At 41.7% G+C, this 21,031-nt stretch overlaps 1 protein-coding gene across 3 annotated transcripts in view; it reads left to right on the top strand.

Moving 5' to 3' along the window:
- The first annotated feature begins 15,683 nt into the window (after nt 1-15,683).
- The window catches only part of fancl (FA complementation group L), a 28,532-nt gene continuing 23,184 nt past the window's right edge, over nt 15,684-21,031 (top strand). For 2 of the 3 annotated variants that reach the window (XM_047351805.1, XM_047351807.1), the window contains exons 1-5: nt 15,684-15,990; nt 17,547-17,605; nt 17,729-17,789; nt 18,190-18,246; nt 18,444-18,541. In XM_047351805.1, coding sequence (XP_047207761.1) covers nt 15,904-15,990; nt 17,547-17,605; nt 17,729-17,789; nt 18,190-18,246; nt 18,444-18,541 — 362 coding nt within the window. In that variant the 5' untranslated portion in view covers nt 15,684-15,903. Of the gene's footprint in view, nt 15,991-17,546; nt 17,606-17,728; nt 17,790-18,172; nt 18,247-18,443; nt 18,542-21,031 lie in introns of those variants that run through there. The other variant, XM_047351806.1, reaches the window with a different exon arrangement.

Here is a 21,031-nt window from a genome sequence, read left to right as displayed (position 1 = left end):
GTGTCACTGCTTCTGATGATCTCAATAAGTGTCCATCAACATGTTTATCACCAGAAATAAGGAGAAAACAGTTACCCAGTGTATGCAAAGACGCAGAAAACTAAAACCCTATGCTTTGTAAAGGGGTTTCTGCTTGTCGGAGTCCTCCGCTAAGGTCCCAAAGTATCAAACCCTGTCTGTGGGGATGGAGCGAAAACAGCAGAGAGTGGCATTTAATTTCACCAACATTCTCCCAAACAACAATTTTCTATTTTGCTTTGCTGGTGCTTAATGATGCCTTGAGTGTGAAGAGGTTTGTCCACTCAGTGGCATCTACCTGGTGCTGATCGTCGTTAGTCCTCAGTTGCTGATTGACAGCAACATGAAAGCTGTACAGTACAAAATGTACAGTTGCTTACTCGTTTAAACTCACGACTATGCACGCACACGCACACACACACACACACACACACACACACACACACACACACACACAGAGACACACAGACCTTGATCCCTGGGCTAACAGAGGGAGGTAGCAGCAGTAGCTGTGAGGGTGGTATACTATATGTAGGGTGAGGGGATGGGCAATTCTGACACCATGTTGCCCTCTTTTGGTGAGAACATGCTCCTGCAGGTCAAAGTCCTCTCACCTCCAAGGCAACAAACAGCTCTGCGTGCCTTTCAAAGTGCAATGAAGCGACAAACAGTTAAACAGAACAGTTGATTAATGGTAGAATCAACGCAATGAAATACTGGGAATTCAGTTTTTTAAGTCTAATAGAATGGAAACTTTAAGTGAAAGAAAATTCACCTTATGTCATTGGTGTTACTAGACATGAAGCTGTACTGGAGCACAAGATTTGAACAAAAAGTTCAAAACACTTATGAAAAACTGAACTGTTTTTGTATTGGATTTATGGTCTAAATCCCTGGCCTAAAGTTTTTTGGGGTTTTTTTTCAGTACAGTGTGCTCTCTAAAACCATATTCACATTTCGAGTTAAAACAGACATTTTCTCCATGTATAGCTTTACAGCACATTTCTTTAAAAACCTGGCTTCACAGTGCAATTTTATCGATTCAACTAGTTCTGGGAATAATTATCTAGTCTTTCCTTATTCCTTTATATTTTCTTTCCAGGCAGTCAGACCTTCTTGTAATGTATTAATGTGGATCTTCAGGAGTTTATTTGCAAATTTGATTAGGAAATTTTACCTGGGCACAAAAGATATATCCTGAAGCACGTGGCCCACTAAAATGGCTAACCATGTCTTGACTGTGCCTTAAGACGGGGTGAATTTTTTTCTTGCATCTTCCAGCAAAAACATAAATCAGGTCCACATTGTATACCTTGATTAGGGCTCAAATCATAGGATTTTTGTTATTTTATATAACTAGCAAAACTAATCATTCTACTAAAGACTCAAATAAAATAACTTCAGCTTTGCAGGCTAGCTAACCTAAGTACAGGCAGCAAAGCAAACCGAGAGGCATATCCACACAGGAAAGCAATCACAAAATTAAAAGCCAGTGAGTTTATTGGTTATAAGTATGCCCAAGTATATAAAAAACATTACTCTTTTGTTTTGACCAGATTTGAAGAGCAAAAGTTAACTTTTGCAAAAAAGCCAAGTATGCATCTACAATAAATCAGAACCAAGCGCAATAACCCTGTCACGCCAAACATGTCCATTTTGTTACAGGTATTTCCGATACCCTGCAGCTTTTATTTAAATAAAAACTGCAATACATTTAAAACTTAATTTACACTTGCATATACTGGAAGACACATACTTTGATTGGAATCTAACATTTGTGTCTCTTGTAAATAGTCATTGTACAATTTCTTAGTGTAACATGAATATTTAGATATTTTGTGAAATGCATCCAATAAATAGATTTTTAAAGTGTAGAGTTTTTTTTTTATATTATTTCTTCGATCAAGCTTCAAAGGGTTAAAGGTGGCATTAAGTCTGTTTGAAAGTATTCAACTTGTATATCTGCAGGTCTCTGCATTGCACCAGAGATGAGGAACATCATTGTATTTTAAAAGCTTTCAACTTTAAAGATGTGATCAACTAACACTGTACATGTGCAGTGCTTTTTAAGAGGTGGCATCAAAATGGGTTATACAAGTTTTTGATGAAAAACAAATGCTTAACAGTGGAAGTTATAAAGTCTCTTTTGTTTTCTACTGACTGCGTGTTGGATTTACAGCCTAAAGTGACGGTGTGTGTGCATCTCGTGCTGCTGCAGATCTTTATTTTCCCGCTCCATGCTGGCAGCGCCTGTTGTCAGGCAAAGCTCCAAGCCATTTCCCCTCGATGCATCTCGAGTGAATCAATAGGGCCCCTCGCAGCGTATCATTAGACATAAGTATTATAATTACTTGTGTTATTAATTTTGTCTTAATACCAGGGATAATATGATATGTAATTCAACGCCGTTGAGGGAAGAGAAAATAAGATGATCACAAATGCATCTTTTAAGAAAATCAATGCTGAAATAGATATTCCAATAATCCTAAACCACTGCTGCTGTTTTTCTCTTTCTTTTTACTTCATGCATATCAACCAATCATTTTCTGCTCTCATCTGGAAAAATATATATAAATACGTGCGACGTATTTCACATGGCCTCCTAGTTCGAGGCAAAACAATATGGATTTGTGTTGCCTCGCAAACAATTTTAATAAAAAGCTATCGATTGGAGATTGAGCAGATAGCCTGTGGGTGCAGAGCACCAGACCCCAGTGGCTCCAGATCATTAATGTCCTCAACTGCTGGCTTCACCGGCGCAAATTTCTTCAATAAGGGGCCGGCACACAGGCTCCAGGGTTTGATTTTTAAACCAAGGTGTGCGTGGCTCGCGCACGGCCTGCAAAATCAAGACACATTTAGCAGAAACGTGTTTGTTTGTTTTCTTACTTCGTGAATACACATTTATTCCCATTCTGAGCATTCATGGCAAACGTCACCTGCAAACCAAAGAGCTCAAGTTACAAACAAAGCAAACGAGTCAATTCACAGTCCCGTAATAAGGGTTACAAAAACACCCTCATATGATCTGCTTCATGTCAAACAGCGGACATTTGTGCAGCTTTGGGATCTCCATACAGGGAAGAAACACTTGCATTCCCTTTCCCGAGCAGGTATAAAAACCTTGCTTCTGTGAGACCGTTTTAATTACCAGCTACTTTCCGTGTGCTCATGATTTCAATTTTTCTCTGCAAAGCCGTTAATGATATTCAAACCGCCTGCTGGCTACTCCGACTCCTTATTCTTCCCTTTTCATTCCTTCCCACTGAAATGTGAATACTTAAGTTTATGAGCTTATTTGTCCTACAGTCACTTTGTAAAATCTTTTTCTCACTTTCTCTGCCCAACACGACTTTTTAAACACGGGCCTCCCTGGAAGGGATGGTAATAAAGGTTTTTGGGTAGACGGTTTGGTGGGGATCGATGTGGAATATATTAGCCTGCGCTGCCGAGACCAACTTCAATAATAAAAGAATTGATCCTGTGAAGTGAAGCTTTATTCCGAGCACTGGCATGGTAAAGGGAAAAGGAGGATGGTCCATTCCAATGCTGCACCGACCAGATGGAGAATCACAGCAGGCTTTTTCACCCTCCCCCAAATTTTTCACATTGCATTTTCAATCCGGCGTTAGATGCAATCACACAATTACTGAGGGATTTCTATTGAAGTGAATGCAAGACAAAGAAGCATGTCCAATAATACAGCATATGGAAAAACATATTCAGCTGGCAATACTTTAACTGCCAAATGCAAGACTGTGGTAAAGGGGTGATAAAAAGAGATGGAATTAAGTGAAACAGATTTTTAAAAACACATAAAGATTACTGGAAGGTATTAATGCTATAATTAAAGCCGTTTGCATATTTAGTCAAATGTGAAATAATTTCTCTTAGAATTTTATGTTTTCAAAACAGAAGCCACTAATATTTCCATTAGTCACCGGACACATCTTATCCCAGCAGTGTCTCGGCAAGCAGCCGTCGGTTTGTGAAGTGCGGGCGGTAATCAAGCATGAGGGCTGGATATATAACGAGCACACTTCACAGTATGCCTAACAAGCACACTTCACACACTAATCAGCTCAAGTAGACTTGCGCCGCATCCGCATCTCTGCGTTTGTTTTCCTTCCAGCTTAGATCATGAAAACTGCCTGCGTGGTTTTAATAGGTTTGACCATCACTGATTTAACCAAGAGCACATTGAGGCGTTGCGTGGATGATTCCTGAGGTGATTAAAACAAAGTGATGAATGCAAGGAGGAGGTTAGAAGAAACAAGAGATAAACATACACACAGTTCATGTATTGATCTTAACAGCTGCTTGAGGCTCAGCTCCTCCTCACAGGGCAGCACAATCAAAATAATACACACAAATAAGCCTGACTCCCAAATTTAGGACCCTAAATAGTCTTTCCTGAGGTACCATTGGGGTTAATACTCTCATATTCAGACAAAAAAAAAAAGAGAAATCATCTGGTCTCCAATGATTACTCTGTTATTTTATTTGGGTAAGAAGGTTCTCAACTTATGTACAACCAACAGGTCGAAGTTCACGCCCCACAAAGAAAGAAAATACATAAAATAACACTAAATCACAGACAGCATTACCAGTACAAAATCCATTTAAACATAAAAGAGTCAACAAACAGAGAAATCAAATGTAAAACAAATCAAAAGTAATATTTACATAAAATAATTAAATATAACATTAATATAATGTAACAATCAAGTGTAACATAAACAAATCTATCACAACATAAAAATAATAGTATCAAATACATAAATCAAGTCAAGCAATCAAAGTAAGAAGCATAAGTCAATGTCAAATAACAACAGTTGCTTCACAATTACACCAGCTATCATAAAATAGGTAAAAGAATAAAACATAACATAAATACAAAAACAAATAAACAAATGACGACGCAGCCATCAAATAAAAAACAAACAAATTAATGACAATGAATAAAAAACATTGACAATTCAAATTCAACATTAGAATAAGAATGAAATGCAACAATCCACCTATCACATAACCAAAAATAAATCACTTGTAAGTTTAGGATAAAAGAATCAAATTTAACATAAACATAAATAAATCAATACTAACAAAACATCAAATGTTACAAAAATGTGAAAAAACAAATAATACAAACATAAACACAGCCATTAAACAATAAAACATCCACAAATCAAATAAAACCAAAAATATTTATATTTTAGAGATTTAATTCTATGACATTTTTATATGACATTTACTGTTTGATTGATTAACCAACCATGAAGCTGATATGAGCCTTAAAAGAATCCCGCAAATAAAAAAAATAAAGATGCTTTTTGGTTCTATTTCAGAAAATAGCTCAAGAGGCATGTATTATGTCATAGAACAAGACTTCATAAAGAGACTCACTCACACACGTAAACACGCAATCCGTCCAAATACAAGACTGAAAGCTTCAGCCAGTTTTGCAGAAATGGAGACTCCTCATGCATGTAAAAAAAAAACTGTCCAACATTAGGACTAAAATGGGATTAACGAGGGTTGTTTAATTGGGAAAAGTCAGAAAAGTGAAAAAACAGATGATATAACAAAGGAACCTAACTGGTTAAAAAATGAGTCTTTAAAGTGGAGTAAAAGCTGCAAACCTTCCTATCTTTGTTTAGAAATCAATGTATGATTTTTAAATAAAAGTTTCCACAAAATAAAGGACAAAACACATGATCTACAACTGGGCATGCACAAATTCCTCAATGTCCTCGAAACTATTCTGCTGTCAGGGCAGTCAATCAACCAGCAGTGGGGGGGAACAATGTGTCCCATTATTATTCAGATACATGCAAAGACACAACAACGTGCATAAAAAAAAAAAAGACTGAGATAAAAAGTCACGTCGGACAAGGCACCCTGGCTTGTGTCTTCTTTCATAGACAGAGGGGGAGAGAGAGAGAGAGAAAGAGAAAGAGAGAGAGGCACCGACGGCAGGAGCAGGACCCACACGGCGTGGTTCTAGCCAATTGCGTTCCAGAGAAGTGACCATGGCCAGTGATAAACAAAGCACCATAGATCACTCCTCCCGCAGACGGAGCCCGGCACCGGAGGCGGCGGAAGGCAGAGCGGTGGGTCAGACAAAGAAGCAGACAGCGAGGAGAGAGGACGGCAGATCGCTCACCGCCTGCACGCATCTGCCCCTCTGCTCGACTCTCACGCTTCAATTTGACGCCCTTTTGTTTTGTTTTTTGTTGTTGTTGTTTGTTTGTTTGTTTTACAACCGGAATGCCATTAGAACCAGCCGATTGGCACGGCTGCAGATTTGCTCTCAGTGACGAGAAAGAGCAAATCGAGGCACGGGGAGAAAAGAGTGAGGGAGCCGCGTTCCCCTGCTGTCGGTGTGCCGATGCATCATAAAGAGATAAATCCTTTGAAAAAAATCACAAAAAGACTTATTCCGTTACAGAAAAGAGGCCATTCAGCACTTACCCACTCAGAAGACTTGGATTCAGTGTTCATTCTAGCCCAGTGCGCGTCACCACAGAAACATCAGATATTCCTCCAAAACAGATGTGCAAGGAAGGAGCAGTGAGGTTCTCCCTCTTTTGTTTGTGAGCCTGCCTTGCTAGTTTTTTTTTTTTTTTTTTCTGTTTGCATCAGCTTGCTCTTTACAGCTTTGAAGCAGGTGGATGACAAAAACATCAATCTCTCCAGGCATATTGTGTGGCATCATGCACGCGTTGACACACTCCCTTCACCAGCCCCATACACTATAATCACACATTGTATTTTCTGCTCACAACGTCATGAATGAACATGGGCTCTAAAGGAAAGTGAAGCACAAGTGTGCAATACCGTAGAGTGTTTGTGTTGTAATAAAGTTTCATTGGATGAGGACAGGTTTTCTGCAGGTTAATGTGCCATGTGTTAAGGAAAAGTTAAACAGGCAGGTTAAAAGTGGACATTTGCTACAAAGGCCGGCATTTAGGCCATGAAATTACTCTCAGAAGTACACCAGCTCCCTTAGTTGTTAACACGAATAGAAAACCAGCCAATCACATGGCAGCAACTCAGTGCATTTAGACATCTGGATGTCGTGTAAGCAATTTGTTGAATTTCAAACTGAGCATCAAAATACAAAAGAAAGAGGATTTAATAGACTGAATGCATATTTATTGGTGTCACACTGTCATGATCTGTCTCAGTGTTTTGCATTTGTTTACTTTTCCCAGTTATGTTTTCCCCATGTCCTTAGATTCATTTTGTTACTTGTGTCTTTCTAGAATTGCTTATTATATATGTTTGTTTATTTTTAGGTTTATTATCCAGTCTAGTTAGGTTCCTCGTGTCCCTGTCTTACCAGCTAGTTTATGTATTTAGATTCTTGTACTTCTCGTGATTATAGTTTTCCTTAGATCTGTTTCCCTGGGTTTGTCATTAGTCTAGTTCTTTCCGGGTCTCTGTGTTCCCCTGCACCTGTAGCCATAGCAACCTTATCTCCCTCAGTTCCCTGCAGCAGGTCCTCACACCTGTTCACTATTCAGCTGATTACCTGTCCGCCCTTCTCATTGGTTCATACTCCACCTCCCTCTGTATATAAGCTTGTTCATCTGTATTATAGCTCGCTGATTCCTCTTGGCAACTCCTGTTATCTTCCCAAGTTCCTCCTAGCGGTTTGTTTCCTGTTTGCTCCTGAACTTGTGCTCTTTGAATGACCTGTATGTACTTAGTACTCTGCCTTCCTGCCTGCTTGTACAGGGGTTGGACAATGAAACTGAAACACCTGGTTTTAGACCACAATCATTTATTAGTATGGTGTAGGGCCTCCTTTTGCGGCCAATACAGCATCAATTCGTCTTGGGAATGACATATACAAGTCCTGCACAGTGGTCAGAGGGATTTTAAGCCATTCTTCTTGCAGGATAGTGGCCAGGTCACTACGTGATACTGGTGGAGGAAAACGTTTCCTGACTCGCTCCTCCAAAACACCCCAAAGTGGCTCAATAATATTTAGATCTGGTGACTGTGCAGGCCATGGGAGATGTTCAACTTCACTTTCATGTTCATCAAACCAATCTTTCACCAGTCTTGCTGTGTGTATTGGTGCATTGTCATCCTGATACACGGCACCACCTTCAGGATACAATGTTTGAACCATTGGATGCACATGGTCCTCAAGAATGGTTCGGTAGTCCTTGGCAGTGACGCGCCCATCTAGCACAAGTATTGGACCAAGGGAATGCCATGATATGGCAGCCCAAACCATCACTGATCCACCCCCATGCTTCACTCTGGGCATGCAACAGTCTGGGTGGTACGCTTCTTTGGGGCTTCTCCACACCGTAACTCTCCCGGATGTGGGGAAAACAGTAAAGGTGGACTCATCAGAGAACAATACATGTTTCACATTGTCCACAGCCCAAGATTTGCGCTTCTTGCACCATTGAAACCGACGTTTGGCATTGGCACGAGTGACCAAAGGTTTGGCTATAGCAGCCCGGTCGTGTATATTGACCCTGTGGAGCTCCCGACGGACAGTTCTGGTGGAAACAGGAGAGTTGAGGTGCACATTTAATTCTGCCGTGATTTGGGCAGCCGTGGTTTTATGTTTTTTGGATACAATCTGGGTTAGCACCCGAACATCCCTTTCAGACAGCTTCCTCTTGCGTCCACAGTTAATCCTGTTGGATGTGGTTCGTCCTTCTTGGTGGTATGCTGACATTACCCTGGATACCGTGGCTCTTGATACATCACAAAGACTTGCTGTCTTGGTCACAGATGCGCCAGCAAGACGTGCACCAACAATTTGTCCTCTTTTGAACTCTGATATGTCACCCATAATGTTGTGTGCATTTCAATATTTTGAGCAAAACTGTGCTCTTACCCTGCTAATTGAACCTTCACACTCTGCTCTTACTGGTGCAATGTGCAATCAATGAAGACTGGCTAGCAGGCTGGTCCAATTTAGCCATGAAACCTCCCACACTGAAATGACAGGTGTTTCAGTTTCACTGTCCAACCCCTGTAAGTCTGTGCATCTATAACATTAAACCTCTACTTACCATGCGGCCTCCTCGCAATGTTCTGCGCTCTGGTACTACCTCCAAACCCCGACCTTGACAGTAGGAACCTGCCAAAGAAAGGACCAAGCAGCGAGCGAGGAAATGATCATGCTTTCTGAGTATCTCCGGCGTGCGGCAGAGAAAAGTGCTCACAGAGCTAAAGAGGTGGAGGAGCAGCGATCGCCGTTCTGGGGCTCGAGACTGGCGATTCCTCTACCTGGCACCGGCCCGTGATGCTACACTCTCTCTCCGTCCTCCCAGTGTAAGCCACCAGCTCGGCATCGAGGACACTGGCATACCGCTTTATCCTCGCCATCAGAGTCTGTGTCGGGCGCCGCCCACTTCCTCTGTCCGGTTCAGCACAGGTCCATGCTGCCGCCGCAGGCTTTCTGTCCGCCTTTTGACTCCGAGCTTCCTGTTTGCTCTTTCTTCCGCCGTCGCTGTCAGGACACTGTTCCCCCTGTTGTGGAGGTTTGGACAGGTTCCTCCTTTTCCTTGTCCGGTGTTGTCTCCGATTTCGTTTCCATTCCCAGCCTTGCCGCAGCAATCACCCAGTGCCCCCTAGTGGCTCCCGGCGGAAGAATGAGGCATCCTCTACTCCCTCAGTGCAGCTTGCAGATTCTGTACAAACTGTTTCCGGTCCCTAAAGTAAATCTGCCGCTCCTTCATGGGTCCAGTCCGGTTTGGCTGCTGCTCGGACTGCTTATCTTGAAGCCTGTTTCCAGAACACTGCAGTGCTTCTAGCTTCAGTTCCCCAAAATAGTACGGGAAAGCCAGCATCAGCAGCCTCTGCATCCATTGAAGATCCGCCACATACCTCAGTTCCTGTTCCAGTCCTCTCTGAGGGACTGCCGGTGCTCCAGCTTCTATCTCCACTGGAGGTCAGCCGGACGCTTCAGCTCCTGCCTTTGCTGGAGGTTAGCCAGACACCTCAGTGCCAGCTTTAGCCTTTCCTGATCAGCCACTGGTTACAACAGCTCAGCCTCTTCTCCCTGCACATCTCCTTGGGTTTCTTTGGGGCATCCTCTCAGAGATCTCCTCTGCTCCTGCCTCTGAGGCTCTTCTGGATGCCTCTAAGGATCAGCAGGACGACACCTCAGCACCTGCTCCTGTCTAAAGGTAGGCCAGTTGTTCCCGTTCCAAGAGGGGTTTGAGGATGAACCGCCTCCAGCTCCAGTTCCTGAGTTCCTAGAGGGGTTCAAGGGTGAACCGCCTCCATCTCTAGAGTTGCAGTCTCACTGCAGATCTCCAGAGCTCCGCCGCAGATCTTCAGGGCTCCGCCACAGATCTCCAGGGTCCCAGCGGTTTCTGCACGGCTCTCCGGGGTCCCAGCTTGGTCCCTGGCCTCCAGAGTTCCAGCTTGGTCCCTGGCCTCCAGAGTTCCAGCTTGGTCCCTGGCCTCCAGAGTTCCAGCTTGGTCCCTGGCCTCCAGAGTTCCAGCTTGGTCCCTGGCCTCCAGAGTTCCAGCTTGGTCCCAAGCCTCCAGAGTTGCTCCAAGGCGCCTCCACGCTCCGCTGCACACCCCTAGACCACCTGTTCCGAGGGTCTCCCATGCTCCGCGGCAGACCTCCTAGACTCCTGCCCAGCCCTCATCTGGTCTATAGCTGAACTCCTGACCGACGTCCCCGAGGGTCCTCTACTCTGCTCGGCTGGCCTCCTGACCGCCGGCCTTCTTCGTTGCCGGCCTCCAGACCACCTACTCCTTCTCCAACATCTTGGACTTTTAATCAGTTTTGACTCTCATTTTCGCCCTAGTGGGGTTGCCTTGTGTTTTGTTTTGGTTCTTCACCTGTCTCCCCTTTTCATTGGTTCATAATCCACCTCGCTCTGTATATAAACTTTTTCATCTGTATTATGGCTCGCTGGTTCCTCTCGTCACTCCCTCTGTTATCTTCCCGAGTTCATCCTAGTGGTTTGTTTCCTGTTTGCCTCCTGAACTTGTGCTCTTTGAATGATCTGCCTTTACTCAGTACTCTGCCTGCCTACCTGTAGGTCTGTGTGCATCTATAACATTAAACCTCAATCTACTCACCATGCGGCTTCCTCGCCATGTTCTGCACTCTGGTCCTATCTCCAAACCCCCAACCTTGACACAGACAGGCTTGTCTTGGCATTTCAGAAACTATAGATCTGCTCGGGTTTTCACTCACACTATTTCTAGGTCAAATATCTTTTACCAGTCATAGAATATGATAGAAAGGCAAAAGTAGCTCAGATAATCACTTGTTCCCCCCATTTATGCCGAAAATGATCTCCGAACTCAGAACAGTTGAACCTTGAAGCAGATGGGATACAGCTACAGAAGACCACAACGGGGGCCACATCTGTCAGCTAAGAACATGAAACTGAGGTACGCGCTCATAAACTGGATTGAGAAAGCATTGCCTGATCCAATGGGTCTCACTTTCAGCTTTTGCATTCAGATGGTACAAGGTCAGACATTTCTCTAAAAAACGGTTAGAGTATCAATCCATTCTGCCTTGTATTAATGATTCAGATTGTTGGTATATTTTAAATATTTTAAAGAGGGGTTCTAGGAAATTATTATTAGTAATAGTTCCCTTGCTTGTAGAAGATAGATGTCAAATTACAGTGAGCTTGTCGAAAATACAAATATAAATGGTTGGAGTAGTGGAAGCGAAAAGCTAGTAAGATGTACTCTGCCTGTGTTAGCCGAATTTAGAGGTTTATAGCAACTCTGTTTATATCAGCAATATACAACGCTATGTTGGCAAGTATTAACAGGCTACAATTTTAAGTTTAGTGCTGTTTTACTCAGCCAAACAATGTCCTTTTTTCAATGTGAAGTTACTTTGTTCAGGCTTATCTTGTTAGTTTTTTTTTTGTTCCTTAATAAAATCATTCAAAATACACTGCTCAAAAAATAAGGGGAACCCTCAAATAACACATCCTAGATCTGAATGAATGAAATATTCTCATTGAATACTTTGTTCTGTACAAAGTTGAATGTGCTGACAACAAAATCACACAAAAATCATCAATGGAAATCAAATTTATTAACCAATGGTGGCCTGGATTTGGAGTCAGACACAAAATTAAAGTGGAAAAACACACTACAGGCTGATCTAACTTTGATGTAATGTCCTTAAAACAAGTCAAAATGAGGCTCGGTATTGTGTGTGGCCTCCACGTGCCTGTATGACCTCCCTACAACGCCTGGTCATGCTCCTGATGAGACGGCGGATGGTCTCCTGAGGGATCTCCTCCCAGACCTGGACTAAAGCATCTGCCAACTCCTGGACAGTCTGTGGTGCAACGTGACGTTGGTGGATGGAGCGAGACATGTCCCAGATGTGCTCAATTGGATTCAGGTCTGGGGAACGGGCGGGCCAGTCCATAGCTTCAATGTCTTCATCTTGAAGGAACTGCTGACACACTCCAGCCACATGAGGTCTAGCATTGTCCTGCATTAGGAGGAACCCAGGACCAACCGAACCAGCATATGGTCTCACAAGGGGTCTGAGGATCTCATCTTGGTGCCTAATGGCAGTCAGACTACCTCTGGCGAGCACATGGAGCCAGAAAGAAATGCCACCCCACACCATTACTGACCCACTGCCAAACCGGTCATGCTGAAGGATGTTGCAGGCAGCAGATCGCTCTCCACGTTGTCTCCAGACTCTGTCACGTCTGTTACATGTGCTCAGTGTGAACCTGCTTTCATCTGCGGAGCACAGGGCGCCAGAGGCAAATTTGCCAGTCCTGGTGTTCTCTGGCAAATGCCAAGTGTCCTGCACGGTGTTGGGCTGTGAGCACACAACAATTTGTGGACTCATACCATCCTCATGGAGTCGGTTTCTAACCGTTTGTGCAGACACATGCACATTTGTGGCCTGCTGGAGGTCATTTTGCAGGGCTCTGGCAGTGCTCCTCCTGTTCCTCCTTGCACAACGGCAGAGGTAGCGGGTCTGCTGCTGAGTTGTTGCCCTCCTACGGCCTCCTCCACGTCTCCTGGTGTACTGGCCTGTCTCCCGGTAGAGCCTCCAGGCTCTGGACACTACGCTGACAGACACAGCAAACCTTCTTACCACAGCTCGCATCGGTGTGCCATCCTGGATGAGCTGCACTACCTGAGCCACTTGTGTGGGTTGTAGAGTCTGTCTCCTGCTACCACGAGTGTGAAAGCACCACCAACATTCAAAAGTGACCAAAACATCAGCCAGAAAGCATAGGTACTGAGAAGTGGTCTGTGGTCCCCACCTGCAGAACCACTCCTTTATTGAGTGTCTTGCTAATCGCCAAAGATTTCCTCCTGTTGTCTATTTCATTTGCACAACAGGATGTGAAATTGATTGTCAATCAGTGTTGCTTCCTAAGTGGACAGTTTGATTTCACAGAAGTTTGATCTACTTGGAGTTATATTGTGTTGTTTAAGTGTTCCCTTTATTTTTTTTGAGCAGTGTACATAATAGTGTGATTTCTAATAAATAATGTATTTGATTACATGTAATTATGTTTGATTGATAAATGGATCTTAATTTTTTTAGAAATATACAGAATTTGAGGCCCTGTCCACACGGAGATGAGCTTAGTTGTATCTGCAAAGGTATTTAGTCATTTGGGTGTTGCATCCGTATGGATCTGGCGTTTTGGGAGACCAAAAACAATAATTATCCGTGTTTCCATGTGTACATGTGAAATGTGTTTCCGAAACGATGACATCATTCAACCTCTCTCTGTAACCATGCTGCTGTGTTTACATGAGTTGTCTGCACATGCCCAGTGTTTTTGTTTAGTTTCTGTGGCAGTGTTACAGCGCCACCAATGGGCCTGACATACATACCACAGCGTTTTCAGTAGTTATGCGAGTGGTTGTGTGGACGCACATTTTTTCTAAATTGTTTTGACATGATACCGTTTTTGTCTCTGTGTGTACAAGGCCTAATTCTCCTATTTAAATCTGTAATAAAGATTACTCACTGGGGAGGAAAGAATTGATCTTTCAGGTCAGATTTTCATTATAGAATATGAAACTGGTTATTTTTGTAGATTAATATAGATTAAGCTATTTTATCCTTTCATGCAAAATAGAATATATGGGTTTAGCAGATGCAATGTCTATGATTAAGGATTTAAGCTGCATCTAACTCAAGCAGATTAGGCCCTATAGCAAATAAAAAGAAACAAAAAAGTAAAATGTTAAGTCATTTTTAAATGTGTTTTTAAATAGTCTTAAGGTGTTAAAAATATTGCATTATATTTAGATGTGCTACAGGCACCAAGCTAGGAGCAAGGATTAAAAATGTTTAACAAAATTTGGTCTGTATGCTATACTTATAATAATTAATAATAATTTTCACAGTGAGAAGTTAAAGAAGTGAAATAATGTAATTGACAATTTCAATGCAATTTGCATTCCCCTTCCTTTTGTTGTTTATTTCCAAATATTAGCTGCTAAATAGCTGGGTTTTTGAATTTCTTGATTCATACTTTGTAAGTCAGTGAGGCGGTGAATTAGTGGTGAGTGGTAAGATAGGAGTGACAGATGGGTTGAAGGTATGGGTGAAATTAAGCCTGGGGTGAGCTTTGAGTCCCTTCTTGTTTGCTCTGGAGATGGACATGTGGATACAGAAGATCAACCAAAAGTCTTAGTGGATTATAATTTCAGTTGATGACACTGTGATCCACAAGGAGAGTAGGAGCATGTGAAGGAGAGCTAGGACAGGTGAACCTATATGCTGCAGAGAATAGTAATGAAAGTCAGTTGGAGTAAAGCAGTCTACAGTGTGTGTGTGTGTGTGTGTGTGTGGCTGAGAGAGACAGACTATAAATAAAGGCAGGGTAATACAGAAACTGCTTGTATTACATGCATTGATGATTGTTGTTAGCCTGGTCATGGATCACAAGAATAAGCAAATTCCACTGGATTTCCTATGGTGCTGGTCTAGTTCCCCCGTTGTATTTAATTCCTTTCCAAATTTGGTCTTTTTGAAGATAACTAGCATCTGGTTAGTTCATTTATTTTTTAAATGCTTCTTGTAGGCATCTGCATGAAACTGTGGTTATGTGACTACAAAGTTATTGTTGTAAATATTATAAAACAGGTCCTTTCATATTTATTTTAGTTTGATAGGGGTCACAATCTTTTATATTTTCGCAATAATCTGTTCCAAATTGGGATTGGAAGCGCAATTACTAGAAAAAGGGTGCAATATCAGATTTTTAAAAAGTAATATCAAATCAAATAAACTGGAATAGAAAAAAATCTGGATTTTTGGATTGCTTACCTGCATGATTCTACCAAAAGAGTAAACTGAAAATAAGCTATTTTTAACAACCTGCGTACGAAGCAGAAGTAAGGAGCGAACAAAATCAAGAAAAGTGGGCATGAACTAGGATTATGGATTATCAACGAGGCGATGCGTCTTAAACTCGAGTGTGACGTAATTATCAGATATGAGGTCACATTTCCGAAGTAAATCGAATGCAGAAAATTTCGGCATTCGTGCATTACCTGCTCTAACACGATAAAAATTCGGATGTGTAAAAGGTTTACTTATGTCAATATCTCTGATTTTAAAATTGAACACTTCAAGTGTCTAAGTGGAAATTCCGATATTTTTCGAAAATCCCTGAAGGCAGCTGGATGACGTCGACTGTTTTGCTTTTGGTGGCGGGATGCGGATGTGTTGCTCTCAGTTTGGCTGTTTGTGTGCGTTGGTTTTTAACAACCTTACTCAAAGTATACCAAATCAACCTATCTTAGTTCACCAAAGTAATTAAAGTAATAAGTTCTCTGATATCCTGAGTGACATTAGTGACGTTTGCGTTGAAGATCTCGGCATTGTTATTAATTGACGGCTGAAAGTATACTTCAATGGAGAGCTTACTAATACGAGACAACCCGCTGCTTTTACCTCTCAACAAGGAGAAAACGGTCTATGATGGATTTATAACCGTCCAGGTAGGTGTTCTCGCGTAGAGGTCGATGCTCTCTATTTGTTCGAGCAAATGTCCAAACTGTGTTTAATTCTCTGCGTCACTGACGGTTCCGTGCGTCACACGCATTTTAAATCCCTGCAGTTTGCATTGCGCAGGTTTTTACCGAATCTAAACACTTTTTACATTAGTGTAAATACACGTGTCTGTGTTTACAGTTGACTTATTGATCTCATCGAGTCACATGGCAGCATTAGAATATGTTTGAAGGATATGAGGTCCCTTAAAATAGTGGTAGACTATTAAAACGTTTACAAATTTCGGATTATTTGTTCAAGTCGACGCTTACAGTTTATATATAAAGGTGCTGCGTTTATTTATACTCACCCCCTTTACTCTGATACCCCTAAATGAGTTGTAGTTCAACCAGTTTCCTTCATAAGTCACTTAATAAATATAGTCCACCTGTGTGGGATTTATTCCCAGTATATTAACAGTGAGGGAGAACGTTTTGGCTAAATTAAAAGGACAGTTGTGTTACAAACAATATCCCAAACTTTAAACATCCACAGAGCTGTGTTCATTCATCATCCAAAAATGGAAAGAGTATGGTACAACTTGGCCATCCACCTGAACTGACAGGCTGGGTATGGAAAACAATAGCCAGAGAAGCAGCCAGAAGGCCCATCGTTATTATAGAGGAGCTGCGGAGATTTACAGCTCTGGTGGGAGAATCTGTTGCCATAACAACTGTTGGTCTTGCATTGCACAAATATGAACTTCATGGAAGGGTAGAAAGAAGAGGGCCATTCTTGAAAGAAAGCCATAAGACGTCCTGTTTGCATCTTCCCAGAAGCCATGTAGGAAACAAAGCAAAGAGGGAAAAAAGTGTGTTCTGGTCAGATCAGGCCAAAAATGTAACTTTTTGGCCCCAATGCAAAACACTCGGCTTCACCCTGAACGCACCATCTCACCTTGATGCATGAGGATGGCAGCATCATGCTGTGAATATTTCTTCAAAATGGACAAGAAAGCTTGTGAGAATTGATGGGAAGATTGGCAGTGCTAAATACTGGGTGATCCTGGAAGAAAACCTGTTAGAGGATATAAAAGAATTGAGACTGGGTCAAAGGTTCTGGAATGGTTTAGATCAAATCAACTTTGTTTGTTAGAATGACCCAGTCAAAGTCCAGACCTTAATCCAGTTGATATTCTGTTGCAAGACTTGAACATTTAGATGCTCTCCATCCAGTCTGACTAACCTACAGCTAATTTTCAAATCATAACATTGCACTTTCCTGGTTTGCAAAGCTAGTAGAGACATATGTGGAGCAGTGAAAGGTGGCTCTACAAAGTATTTACTCAGGAGGTCAAATGCATGCCACAGTTTTCTGATGTTTTTGTGTTTGTGTAAAAAAAGAAAACCATGCATCCTTTTCCTTTCACTTCACAATTACTCACTACTTCGTGTTAGTCTATCACACAAAATCCCTGTAAAATACATTGAAGTTTGTGGTTGTACCAAAATATGAAAAAATAGGTGCATTATTACTTTTGAAAGGTACTGTATGTTTTCTCTAGGAAAGAGACTTCAGAATAAGAATACTCCTCCCTTCAGATCTCCAACTGAAGAGGGCCAGGTACTAATAGGGTCACCTTCCTTTGTCAATATATGCTTAAAAACCAAGCATGATGTCATAAATATTGTTTTTCTTTAAGCCTAACCAAAGAAGATGTATTTGTTCCTACCTTTGACTCTGCAGGCTGCACTGCTGTTGGCAGCTGAAACACCTGTTGCGTGAATATGAGCACATATTGAAGCAGGTAAATGTATAATCTGTTGCTCGTGGCATCACCGTATCAAGTGAAACGTTGTGTCTGCCATCCCTGATTAATATGTTGTCGTTTCCTGTGTATTTATCGCCATGTCATGTTGCCTTCTTTATGCCCTACTATTTTTTTCCCCACTGTTTAATTAACATTGCCTGGAAAATGTCCGCATTTGTTACGTGGGCCCCTCAGGGTTATTTGGATGAGATTGATATTTCACCCTGGGCTGCAAAGTTCATTATTTTCACAGCCTTTAAGCTATCATTAATTATTTAAACGGGTGGCAGCACACATTAATCACAAACACTGTGTTTGATTTGAATGGCTGGCTGAAGGAAAAAAAATAGACAGTGTCACTTCATTATACCTTCATTCAGGGATGTCTTTCTCACAGAGGCTGCAGCAGTCTGCCGATCTTGCCAGTTTCATTCTGGAGTTGAAGACTGTCTTGGTAAGGAGAAGGATGATATTCTCTACATATATATAATTATGAGCAACAGATGCACATCTTATTTATGTTATCAAACATTCCTATGAGCATTGGATTGATTAGTGGTTAGGTGAAACTGGCTCTGATTCAGTTTAGTTTGTGGGGAAATGATATTGGTCAAAGTGGTATGATCTTCTCCTTTTGCATGTTTGTTGCAGGAAGTGGCCCTAAATCGATGTCCCGAGGGTCGCTCCGTCCCGCCTCCTCGATATTATTCCCAGCTCATCTCGGAGATGGAGACTCTCGGATGGGATAAGTAAGGGTAGAAACATTATTAAAGGAGCACTGGCATTAACAAAATGCTCAAATAATAAAAAAAAAGGTTAGTTTTAACATTTATTTAACAGACAAAGTACAAATAAAATGTCCCCACCGATCAACTTTATTATTTTCAAAAGTGTAAACAAATCTTGAAGTCGATATCAGCAACTTTGTTGAAAAAAGTTGGAATGACATTACAATCACAGGAACTGATGATGGTAAATGATGTGTTGAATAGTAGATTTTAAAAAAAGAAAACGTGTAGGAAAATCAACTTAGAAGAATATTGCAAACAGGAATTATGAGGATAATTATTGTACTTAAATATTAAAGGCATTAGTTGTAGTTCTACTACTACAGTTGCTGCCAGAGTTTCACATCTGCTCGGCATGACTTTCAATCATTTATTTGAAGTAAAAATAATTGAAATATTTTATTTATTCTCAATGGGTAGAGTGTTTGAAACATACAACTACAATGACATTTTAAAATAAGAATTGGGTGCACAGGTTTATATCTATTGTGGATTTTTTTCTTATCCATAGTATACCTACCTTTTACCTCCTACCTCATCTCAAAAAGCACGAGGCGCTCTAAACTTTACTAGTAGAAGGCTGTTCTGACTTTGGGCCTGATAAAACACAGTGGACCAAAACCATCAGAGGAGATGGCACCCAAATCCTTCACTAAACAATGTTAATTTATTTCTGCTTTGGGTTCATTGCAAATATGATGCGGATAGTCAGTTTATCCTGCTACTAGGAAAGAAATTTATTGGTCATTGCACATGTACATTACAACAAAATTTGTCCTCTGCATTTAACCCATCCCTTACAGGGAGCAGTGGGCTGCCATTGTGCGGCGCCCGGGGAGCATTCTGGGGCTAAGGGTCTTGGTCAGGGACCCAGAGTGGTAATCTGTGGGATACGAACCTGGCCCCTTGTGTCCCCTCTGGAACACAAACCCCCCTGTTCTAACCACTAGGCCACCACTTTAACTTTTTATTGATGATGACATGTATTTAGTTGCACCTGTATATTGATTTATTCCTACTGTATTATAATAGGTTTTGTGATTCATAGACCCAGGCCAGCTGACAGCTTTGCCAGAGCCTGGGACAGAACTGTCCTTTTGCGCCCCCCGTGCATAGACCTGTTCAGTGTCTAAAGCTGATGTTTAAAAAGAACGTAAATATGTTAAAACTTATATAAATTTATTTGGCTTACAGAGAAAATCAAGTAACACTGAAACAATTATTTGTTTTTTAATGAACAGCATGTTAACATGGTTCCATTTCCCACTTACATATTCCCAGGACACTGTGCAAGTAATTTGTCTGTGGAATTGCTTGCTGATGGAGCATATTCTTTTAAGTGATCCTAATATAAGCTTTGCTTTTTTTTTCCCTTTTCTGTTAAGAATCTCTTGTACTGTACGAACAGTGGATGGAAAAGTTACAAATGCATTTTTCAAGTTTTCTGTTTATTCCCCAGAGGTAAGATCAAGTTGGTATGAAGGAAAACTCCACTGCTTCAGGTGGCTAAATGGAACAGGCATTTTCCTTTTTTTTTCCCCTCTCCCATAGCTTTCAACAACACACCTCCACATTAACAAGGGGTTCTTAATGACTTCCTTATTTTTAGTTATTGAGTTACAGTTAAATCCAGGCCGCCTTTAATAAAGCTCAGCTCTTGTGCGCTGATGGGCCTGGCTAATACCGTCGTCAGGAGAAAGCAGTTAGCAGGAAGATATGCGTTCTCCCTCAGCTCGGATTAATCCTTGACTACCAGACTCATTTTCCACTTTCCTATTAATGACCACGACTGCAATTATGATATTAGCAAAATGCAAATGGCTCTAATTGAAGACTCTCAGGTTTTAATAGGGGATGGGGGGGTGAAGGTATGCTTAATGCTAGAAATGGGAATGACATCATTTTCAGTGCGGCGTTACGGTTAGAAAGCATTATACACAGCGGGCCTCAATCTCCAAAGCACTCGAGGTTTGCTTAGCGTCTTAATTGGTATGTGCCGTGCTAATAGCCACCGGGGGTTTCAGCTGTAATTCCGTCTGCTGATTGGACCAGGTAAAGTGAGTCTTCTCTTCTCTGCCACATGCCTCTATTTTGACATAGTGTGGTCATCTTGTTAGGCTGCAGATGGCAAACCTGTGGCAAAAAATATGTTAATTAATGGAAATGGGGTCAAGTAGGTCAGCTGCTATCTCTTGGTTCCACCAAAAACGTGGACCTGATGGCTCCTGGGCTCATTATAGGCACAGCTGGTGCTCTGTGTTCACAACCTGTTGGAGAACGTGCATAGCTTCATGTCTTCTGATTGCAGTGTTATCACTCCGTCACACTGCGGTGGTGTTTTTTTGAGGCCGGCTGTAAATACTTCCCAGCAGCATGGCTCTGCTGGGCCTTTTAGGCCCACAGCTGAGGGATTGCAGGACTATCAAAAAAAGCTTTTCCTCTTCATCCCTG

The sequence above is a fragment of the Girardinichthys multiradiatus genome, chromosome 22, assembly GCF_021462225.1.
Source record: "Girardinichthys multiradiatus isolate DD_20200921_A chromosome 22, DD_fGirMul_XY1, whole genome shotgun sequence".
NCBI classification, from domain to species: domain Eukaryota; kingdom Metazoa; phylum Chordata; class Actinopteri; order Cyprinodontiformes; family Goodeidae; genus Girardinichthys; species Girardinichthys multiradiatus.
Note: the sequence above shows the minus strand (reverse complement) of the source record. Positions and strands in the feature narration are given on the sequence as shown.